This window comes from Mastigoproctus giganteus, chromosome 10, assembly GCF_048544385.1.
Source record: "Mastigoproctus giganteus isolate SK-2022 chromosome 10, ASM4854438v1, whole genome shotgun sequence".
Taxonomy (NCBI): Eukaryota; Metazoa; Arthropoda; class Arachnida; order Uropygi; family Thelyphonidae; genus Mastigoproctus; species Mastigoproctus giganteus.
The window spans coordinates 2,090,024-2,101,173 of NC_143584.1; the positions used below are offsets into that span (position 1 = coordinate 2,090,024).

Genomic DNA, 11,150 nt, shown 5'->3' on the forward strand with positions numbered 1-11,150 from the left:
AGATTTTTCGAGTTTATAAAGCACACAACTTTACTTATTTCATTAGCGATATCGATTACTGGATATTCTTTGCTTTTAAATTACATATTTCCTGTGTACTCCGATTCATTTTTATTTCTGTTTATTTATTTATTATTTTTTTTTGAAAGCAAAGAGGGGTAACAAAACGCTAAAATGGACGAAACCCTGGCAGAAATGGTAGAATACTTCAAAATGGCTCAACAGTACAACGTTCAACTAATAATTTTTGGAAAAGTAATTAACAATAATCTGATTTCTTTGCAGAATTGTCAGGAGAGAGAGAGAGAGCTCATGGAAACAAAGAATTTTTCTTTGCGAAATAGAATAACCATTTGAGTTACTTTAATCGTCAGATTTTGAATTTGGCAAGTATACATTCCATTTCCTTTTGATTATCTAGAAGCTATTATATGATAACTTTCACATTCCATCTTGAACACGAAGGCTGGACCGCCATTGTAGATAATATACTATAATCGAGGTGTTGCTTTTCGACGTTCCAAAAATTGAATTAAGACGACGTCTGAGAGAGCTCCTACGAAATCTTGATTGAATTTCAATTTTATAACTAATTTCTGTTATGAATTAAACTTCAAGTTTTTAATTTAATTAACATTTATACATTGCCTTTCGATTAATGAACGCGTAGTTGTTTTGATTATTTGACTTCCACATTTAATTTCATACAAATATAATGTAAATTATGTAAATTCATACTTCGAGTGTGAATACTAGAAGTATTATGTAATACATACTCATTTAATATATCGAATTACTTCCGAAATTCCATTCTAATCACCTTTGTAGTTTGTAAGATTAAAACACTTTTAGAAATGTTTTGCTGATCACAAAACAATTCACACACACAGATCGAAAACTGCATTTAATAGGTTTGTAGATGGTCGCATTTTTTGTATGTTGTCATCTCAATTTGTGAAGCATATTCGAAATATCCATTACACATATATTTAACTTTTAATATGTAACTTTTATATTTTACATTTCATATTAAATAACTTTTATATTTTACATTTCATATTAAATAACTTTTATATTTCACTAGAAAAGAAAAACCTTATAAATATTACAATAACAAGTATAATTTTGACTTGTGTGTATGTCGACTTCGAGTATATTTCATTTACTCCATTACATGTCGCACAACAAATTTAATTTGCTGATATTTTCTCTAGACCTTTTATATTGTGTCTACGTGTATAATATTGCATGTATTATATACTTTTAATATTTTAAAACAAACCATTGTCTCATTTTATTGATTAATACTACTGTTTTAACACAGTACAGCTGAAAATCTACACATCAGAAAAACTTTTCGTAAAATTTTTCTTGACAGTTTAAAAATAATTAAATGAATTAATAAATCTTAAATTATGAACGGATTTAATCGTGCTAATTTCAGTTATTTTGTTGTAAAGTACGAATACAAAAATAGTGTGAAAGTTGCAGTTTTCGTAAAGAGACCAATCAGAATGCTTGTTTGGATAGAATTTTCCTAGCCAATCAGAGAGCCCGACAAGTCGGACTCTCTATAAAAAGGCCTGTGCGCCCGGGAACTTTCATTTGTAGTGATTTTTCTGCTCGTGTTCTAGTGATGGCTCGTACTAAGCAAACTGCCCGAAAATCTACCGGAGGTAAGGCACCCAGAAAGCAGCTGGCCACCAAAGCTGCCCGAAAGAGTGCTCCTGCAACTGGAGGAGTGAAGAAACCCCATCGTTACAGGCCGGGTACTGTTGCCTTGAGAGAAATCAGGCGTTACCAGAAGTCTACAGAGTTGTTAATCCGAAAGCTGCCCTTCCAACGACTCGTTCGTGAAATCGCGCAAGATTTCAAGACTGACCTCCGTTTCCAAAGCTCAGCGGTGATGGCTCTGCAGGAAGCTAGTGAAGCATATCTCGTTGGCTTATTTGAAGATACCAACTTGTGCGCAATCCATGCCAAGCGAGTTACTATAATGCCAAAAGACATCCAGCTTGCTCGGCGTATCCGAGGAGAGCGAGCATAAAGTGTTCAAACCTCAACGGCCCTTTTAAGGGCCACACCTTCTGATAAAGGGATTGTCATACTCGTACTCAATATTGATTATTCTTGTATTTATAGGACTTGCTTCGAAGATTGCGCTGTTTTAGCGTTATAATGTGCTTTTATAGAGTACCGCTGATAATTTAGCTGGAAAATTTGCAATTCTTGCACCCCCTCACTTTCTTAATAGTGATTTAGTCTACCCTACAGGAAGTTAATGCGAGTGCAATGTTTATTGACCATTCCTCTACTACACGAATAATTTTTTGCGGGGCAGACAGCGTTAGTAATAGTTCTAAGTATTGCACGCTTTTTTTTTTTTTTTTTTTAGTAAATTAGCATACTGGGCTGTGTTATAACGCATGGCCATATGCATTGGCGGGGCTGCAAAATTCGTAATGATTCCTTTTGAGGCTGAGCCTATGTCGATTGAATGGCCCACTTTTTTTTTTTTATGGGATTTTAGCCCAGATCTTTACAAAACGAGAGTTAAGACTGCAGAAATCCCTATTTGTATCTGAATTTCGTGGGTGAGGGAAAATACAAACTGCGTAACTCGGGGGGTGGATGCTGTATAAATTTGTAAAATTTATTTGTAGTAACTTTAGTCTTGTTTGACTAGTTTATTACAAGTAACTTCTATTTAAAAAAAATGGATCAGTGAACTAATAATTTATGGGATGTAAAATAAATTTTTCTCTAAATTTCATGTCAGATTACGATAGCCCTAGGTGTTTTTTTAATCGAACCGTGATTTACCAAATTAGTAGTACTCTTTTAAGTACATTTCTGAAGAGGGTACATTTAGAGATTTTACTCCGACCACAGTTATCTGATTGAAAAGGTATTGAGGTTTTGCTTCCGAAAGGATATATTTCCTATCAGGTTAGTCCCTTTGTCCAACAAGCTTCCACAATCGTGCCCTCAAGTTTTTCTTTGTGGGGAGAGGGCAAATGATCCAAGGCTGCTTTGAGACGTAAAAATTTACTTTTTTTTTTCATTTTGAGTCTGGTGGTGTTGAAACCCAATACCATCACCAGATGCATTTCCTCTGTAGTTGGACCTTGGCCATAACACAAAGTAGCCCCTGTTACTCATCTCCTCCTTCACAAAAGCGACTAGAATTCATTGAAACAACTGTACATGAATACTTTTATAAATTTTGATTGTTTGCCCTGTGATGATTACAGTCCTTGCTCTCCTAGAAATTCACATTTATGTGAATTTAGTGCAGAGAACATGGCCCCCAGATCATGTCTGTTCGATACTGTTCTGGGCTGAGGGCAATTTTAATATGAAAGAAAATTGGGGGGGGGGGATGACATTAGGAATATGAGCTCTCTCCTAGATGTGGGAAGGAGGTACACATGTACTACATGATTCATTCATGCCTATTTTTTTTTAAAGTAATTTATCAATTCTTGATTACTTTGGAATTGCAGTTTTGATTTGTCATCCTTAATCCATATGCAGTGACGAGGTTATATTGGGATTAAATCATAATATAGTAATAGCCATATAGTGCAAAGAAGCCAGTCTTACTGCACTGGATGAAAAGAAAATTAAAGAGTAGATAAGAAAATAAATTGTTTCACTCCTACCTAGGTAACTATCCAGTTGACCTTCAAACTGTCAGCCTTGACTTGCTGTCTAGAAGAAAACTTGCTATAATTTAGTCAAAACCTCTTCTCCTGTAATTTGAATTTATGCCCATGAGTTCTGGAATTCTCTATAACAGTGAAAATTGTACCTTCATTCATTTTACCAACCTCTTCAGAGCTCATGAACCTCAATCAGGTCACCTGAGGTGCTTGGTTGCCAAGCTCTGTAGGCTGCATAATGTCCATTCTAGAGTGTTTGTGTTGCTGATCTTGCCATTCGAGTTGCCTGTATTTGGACCCTTTCAAGAAGTAGTGTAATGTCATTTTAGGTCTCCACTCTTGAACACAGTATTCCATATGTGGTCTTACAATTGCCTTATACAGTAGGACTATGACCTCCATATTGCTACAGAATAATGTTAGATAAATCATTGGTAGGACACCATGGGCTTTAGGCTGCCTATTTGCCCTGCTCACTTCACATCTGCTGTCATAATTCCCAAATCTCTTGCTTCGTTTACTTTACTATTTTTAATTCAGCCCATCAAATGTATATAATTTATTTTGTGGTTGCTATTCCCCAAGTGTTAAGACCTTGCATTTTGCTGCAAATTATTGATTTCAGGTTAAAATACATCTTTATACCTGTCCCAGTATATATGTAAGACCTGTCCCAATGTATGTACAGTTGTTCCATATTCACAGTAAGGCACATTCTACTAGACCAGGGTTTTTCAAGTGCAGACCGATGTTTGCAGATTTTTTTTTTTTCTGCAGCCACCTGTAGCTATAAATTAATGTAGTTTTCAATAATTATACTTGTAGGTTCAGGAAATGATGCTACCATTAGGACTATTTACTTAACATACCAGTAATTAGCATTAGTAGAGGCATTTGATGCAAGAAAGCAAGCTTATGCAGCATCAGCCAAAAGAAAAAAAAAAAAACCACTTCACCCCTCTGTTCATTCAAAATACCTGTCCAGCTGAGCTTTAAACTTATTTAGGCTATCAACTTCCACGACAAGGGATGGAAGTCTGTAATAATGCAATTAGGTATTCATTTTTATCTTATCTTCCTTCATGGATTAGGCGATCTGCCTGTTCCGATCTTGAAGAGGTCTGCCCATCTTTTCTTCGGTCTTCCTGTCTTTTTTTTCCTTTTGCTCTATATGTATTAGCTAATTTAGGTTATTTATTATATTCCATTCTTTCTACATGTTCTTTCCATCCTTGTCTATATTCTATAATTTTTTCATTAATGGAGTAAATCTTTAATTTCTTTCTAATATTTACGTTTGGTATTTTATCTAATTTTGTACATCCTTTAAACATATCTTAATTTCATTTCTGCAGCTTGTATTCTATTAATGTCTCTTTGTTTGGTATCCATGTTTCAGAACCATAAAGAAGTGTTGGTATTGCCATTCTTTGTAAAATTTCAATTGTGTTTCTTTCCTTGTTTTCTTAGCCAGAGTTCTTTTTATTGTTCCACATATGCAGTATTTTGAAATTTTGCCAATTTCTGGTTCATATCTTCTTCGACAACATATGTTATATCTCATCCTAAAAATATTTTACTTGTAATATTTTATTGTCTATAACTATTTTTGTTCTCATATTTTTCACCTTAAAAGCCATTGTTTTAGTTTTTATTGTTGATATTTTAACTTTATATTCTTCTGTTATTTGGTTTAATTTGAATACTGCTCTTTGTAAATTATCTTCACTATCTTGAATAATTACTTGATCATCTGCAAATAACAGTGTATTAATCCTATTCTTTGTATTTAGATATATACCTGCATTACTTTCTTCTTTCCATTTACATATCGCATTAGCATTAGTAGAGGCATATGATGCAAGAAAGCAAGCTTATGCAGCATCAGCCAAAAAAAAAAAAAAAAAAAAAAAAACACTTCCACTTCACCTCTCCAATCGTTCGAAATACCTGTCCAGCTGAGCCTTAAACTTATTTAGGCTATCAACTTCCACAACAAGGGATGGAAGTCTGTTCCACCAACCAACTACCCGCTGGCTAAAGGCAAATTTCCGCACATCTGTCTTTCCTCAATTTGAATTTATGCCCTCTCAGGTGATTATTCTGAGCAAGAGGCAGAATCCCATCAGCATTGAGCATGCTCAAACCATTCAAGGCTTTATACATAAACCTTGATATATATGTTAAACAACGTTGGTGACAAGCTACATCCCTGTCTAACTCCTTGATTTATTATTCTTTCTTCTGTTAATTTATTACCCTATATCTATTACTATTTTTGTAAGATGCTTTGGGTATCCTTTATTACTTGATATGTCCCATAGTTTTCGTCTGTTTACTCGATCAAATGTTTTTTCATAATCTATAAATGCTAAATGCGTTTCTAAATTAAACTCTTTTTGCTTTTCTATTATTTGTTTTAATATAAATAATCTGTACATGATCTTCCTTTTCTAAATCCTGCCTGTTCTATTAATATTTCATCAGAGAGATAATTTTAATTCTATTTATTATTTTGCTATACATTTTATATATTGTATTTAGTATGCTAATCCCTCTATAATTCTCTGTATCACTTCTATTTCCTTTTTTAAATATTGAAATAATTTTTGCTATCTTCCATTCTTCTGGTGTTTTATATTGTTCCCAACATTTATTAAATAAAATTAGTATCCTGTCTTTTAAAAAACTTCCTCCATGCTTGATCAGTTCTGCATTTATGCCATCACTTCCTACTGCTTTCCTGTTTTTTGTTGCTTTCAATGCCTTTCCAATTCTTCCTTCATTATCGGATCTATGTCACTAACTGAGTCTAACTATATCTCTTCTATTTGATATGTTGGGTCTTTCCACAATTCTTCATAATGGTCAGGCGCGCGGGTGCATAAGTACACGTGCCTTGAGAGACCGGGGTTCAAGCCAGTGACTGCTGAATACGGTGCTGTTTCTTGTATTCTGTCTATCTTGTTAACTCCTCTGACTGTTTGGTCGTCCCGGAGTATAAACAGAAAATTTATTTAGGGGCCGCCGTAGCCTAGTGGTCAGGCGCGCGGGTGCATAAATACACGTGCCTTGAGTAACCGGGGTTCAAGCCCGGGACTACTGAATACGGTGCTGTTTCCTGTAATCTGTCTATCTTGTGAACTCCTCTAACCGTTTGGTCGTCCCGGAGTATAAACAGAAAATTTATTTATAATGTTTTTTCCATTGTTCTTCCTTTATATTTATTCTTGAAGTGTCTTTCACTGTGCTATTCATCATATTATTTTATGTTTCATCTTTTATATGCCATATTTATACAAATATTATGATGGCATATAAGCACAATAGAACAAATATTATGTTCTATTGTGCTTATAAATCTATCCCATCCCATGACTCTACTTTAGCCTTCCTTATTATATCTTTAGTTTTATTGCATTCTTGTTTATATATTTCTTCATTCTCACTTGTCCTGTTTTGTATATATTTAAGATATTTATCTTGTGCTGCTTTAGCTATTTCTTCATTCCATATCTTTACTCCCCTCTTCTTATAGTTTTTCCTGAATTGTCCTAGTGTCTCTTTTGCTATCTTTTGAATTATATTTCGTATATTATTCCATTCTTCTATTTGTTCTCTCTGATGTTCTACTTATTTCGTCTTTAATTCTTTTTATCATATAAATTTTGTATACTTTCTTCTTGAAGTAGATATACTTTATAACCCAACTCCTCCTTCCCCTGTTTAATAGCTTTTCTCTTCTTCCATTTAGCCCATAACTATTTTTGAAGCCACTAAAAAATGATCTGAATTAATATCATATCCTCTAGTCTAATATCATAACACCCTAGTATCTCGACATTGTTTTGCTAATTTTTGATTTACTATTACATAGTCTATTATTGATTGTTCCACAATCAATATATTTATGTATATCACGTTTTCTAAAAAATGTATTTGTTATCTTTAAATTATTAAGTGTTGCAAAATCTCTTAATTTATTTCCATTTACTTTATTTTCTCCATAACATTCCATAATATTTTTTATTCGCTTATTCCCTACCCAAGCATTATAATCTCCCAAAATAGCTACATGGTCCTTTTTAACATTCTTATCTAGTTTTTGTAACTCTAAATAAAATTTATCTGTTTCTTCCTCTTTTCCATCTTCTGGAGTATAAATTCTAATTATATGTAACCTCTGTCTAATTTAAATCTTACTGTTATTATTTATAAATGTGTAGCTCTGTATTTTGATTTTCCATTTCCGATCTATTAATATTGCTATCTCTCCACTACCTCTTTCCTTTTGATCTACTCCACTGTATATCATTGTATAAGAATCATAATCTTTCATACCTTTTAATTTTTTCTTTGTTTCTGTTATTATTGCTATATTTACTTTCTTCTGTTTTAAATGTTTAAGTAGCTCGACTTCTTTATATCCTAATCCTCCTCTTATGTTCCATGTTACAATATTTAAAATGTCCGTTATTCCTTTTCGTTTCCTTTTTCCAGTCCGAGTCACATCCCTTTGTCTGTCTGGTTTTCCTCTTTGAGCTTTATAAGTTTTTATTTTTTTTACATGGGGAGGGAACCAGCCTCCCGCACAACCCCCATCCTGGAGGACCAGTATGTTACTCTTCGTCTGATCCCTACCCTTTGACCTGTCTGGCTAGCGTGGCCCTACCTGTAGTCTAGCTACCGCCAGCATAGCTCTCTCGGTCATCGGGATACTCAAGTCCTCACCGCGACAAGGTGGTAACATTTCGGGGAGAGTATTCATTAACATCAGTAAATATAAATAAACGATAGGTAATTCATTTCTTTGTTTATTATCAAAAGTTTACATAAGTTTGACATATTTTAGGAAAGGAAATTTTCTAAGTTTTGTGGGCCGGTATTTTCTTTACACGGACCACACTGGAAAACCTTGTACTAGACCAATCACTACCAACTTGGAAGTACTTCAACTATTCTGTCTCTTGCCAATTTACAGAAATTGGAACAATGTCACAACAATTAGGAGAGGATACGTGTTATTTAGCATTGTTTAGTTATATGAAAAAATTGAATAAAAACACTTAATTTGAATCATTATAACAAGAAAAGATGTAATCTGGCTCTGGCAGCCCTCATCAAATTTCCCCATCTCTTCCATCATGCAGTATGATTGATGACTTTTGAGGTTATGATGAACATCGTGGCGAGATCCAATATTCCTTACATTTCGAGGATACAGCTCTAAAACGGTGTTGGCAGGCCAACCACTAGTTAGTGCACCGGACCGAACCTATTGGTAACTCTCTAGCAGGCTTCTGGATCAGCTAGTGTATAAGGATCTCGGTGTATTCTTACCATGTGTACACAATATCCAAAAATTTCATTACTTCATACAGCATGCCCCACCCACTTCTTCTTACTATTGAATACACGCCTCCGTAGCCAGGTGGGAAGGAGCAGCAGTGCATAGCACACGCTTCTTGATTAAACCAGGGTTCGAGCCCACCAAAACCAAATACGGAGGATGCGGAAAGGTCTGGGAATGACCACCGCATATCCCGGAGCAATATGGCCTTAGTTGCTAATGCTCCTAAAAACCAAATCACACTATTGAATACACCATGAATTGTCAAACTAAGAGAGTAAGCTTACCTGCAGAAAGATCTAAACCTCCCAAAAACTTCCTAGTTCATTTCACAAATATACGTGGTCTCAATTCTAATCTCAACGATGTCCATTTCCACGTGCAGTCTGCCAAACCCCATAGTACTTTTTCTGACAGAATCTCAGTTATTGGTTGATTCAACTACTGCTCATCTCAATTGCCCAAATTAGTCACTGTATGATTCCTTCCGCCTCAAAGGGGGTACTTGTGCATATGTCCATTCTGATATTCCCTGTCAGAGATTTGGTAATTTGGAATCTCCTCTCTTCGATCTTCTCTGGCTCATAATCTCTCTACCTCATTGTGTCAAATTCATCTGTTGTCTCTACTGTTCTCCCAACTCCACTAATTACTTGGAGCTCTTTGACTTTCTCTAGTCCAACTTTCCTAACAGTGAGGTAATTTTCCTTGGTGATTTTAATGTTCACAACTCCAGCTGGTTGAGATGCTGAGGCTTTTGCAATTACTAATGACCTTGCACAGATTGTTCATTTACCTACAAGAATACCGGACAATCCTAATCATACAGCCAACACGCTTGACCTTTTTCTCACAAACAACCCTTCTAAGTACACGGTCGAAGTGAGAGGTCCTTTAGGCACCTCAGATCACAACTTGGTGATTGTCTCTTCTCCAATGGAGCCTTTATCTCATGGCTATTCCCAACCTCGTGTTGTTTGACATTACAAGAATGCAAAATGGGATGACCTGCGAGATTTATTTTCCCTGGTCGGATTACTTTTTCAAAACTTCTGATGTCAACGTTTGCTCAGATTGTGCCAGTGAAATTATTCTTGCAGGAATGGAATCCTTTATCCCACACTCCACTTTAAAATCTCGTCCTTTATCTAAACCTTGGTTTTCCAATAAATATGGTAAGGCTGTTCAAGAGAAGAACATTGCATATCGTAATTGGCTTGTTTCTAATTCTTGAGTTTCATTTTCTGCCTACACCAAAGCTCGCAACAATTGTAAAGCAGTTATTAATCAGTCCAAACTAGAGTTGGAACTGGCTAAGAGTAGAAAACTTGTTTCTTGCCCTAATGATAGCCGAGCATTCTGGTCTCTTGCCAAAGCTATTGGCTGCACATTTTGTCCACCTCTGTCCAAACCAGATGGTTCTGTTGTCACTTCAGCCAAGGATAAAGCTTACCTGCTAGCATCCCATTTTCCTTCCAACGACCTCGAGGCTACCCGAACAGGCATGCTGCAGCAGCTTGGACGGGGAAAGGTTACAACATATCTGGACCATACAACAGATCCGACAAGCAATTGGAAAGCCGAGAAGAACAAGCTTCAAATCTACCTCCGATCAATCTGGCAACAGCGCTGGACAGACTCTAAGGGAGAAGTCACGCGAAAGTTCCTTCCAAATCTGGAGCAAGTGTACCCTATATTTCCGACATGGTTTTGCCCCGGACCGCATGTCACCTACCTCCTTACAGGACACGGAGCAATCCGTCACAAGCTTCATCTCCTTGGAATCGCAAACAATCCTGCATGTGCCTGTGGCTCCCCCGAGACCTGGGATCACCAGATGCATGAGTGTGAACTGTATGATGATCTACATGCCCAGCTGATCACACAAGTGCGCTGCAACCCCAAAGACCAGGAGCACCACCTGCTGGAGGATGGGACAACCTACAAAGCCTTAACTGAATTTGCTCAGAGCCTATACACTAGACGACTAACCCTTCCACTGCCTCCAAATCACGAACAACAAGGACAAATGTAGTACTCCACGCACTCCAAATCTGAAAGCTCCATGATCAAGTGGAAACTTTTATAATTCCATCCATACCAGATTACTGGGGTAGGACCATTAAATATCCCAA

The 11,150-nt window shown here is 36.0% G+C and overlaps 1 protein-coding gene across 1 annotated transcript; it reads left to right on the forward strand.

Annotated features, from left to right (window-relative positions):
• Nucleotides 1-1,633: 1,633 nt before the first annotated feature.
• LOC150078627 (histone H3) lies at nucleotides 1,634-2,047 on the forward strand. Its single transcript, XM_090383645.1, has one exon. It carries the CDS (start codon nucleotides 1,637-1,639, stop codon nucleotides 2,045-2,047), a length of 411 nt encoding a protein of 136 aa, XP_090239771.1. The 5' UTR covers nucleotides 1,634-1,636.
• Nucleotides 2,048-11,150: the final 9,103 nt, after the last annotated feature.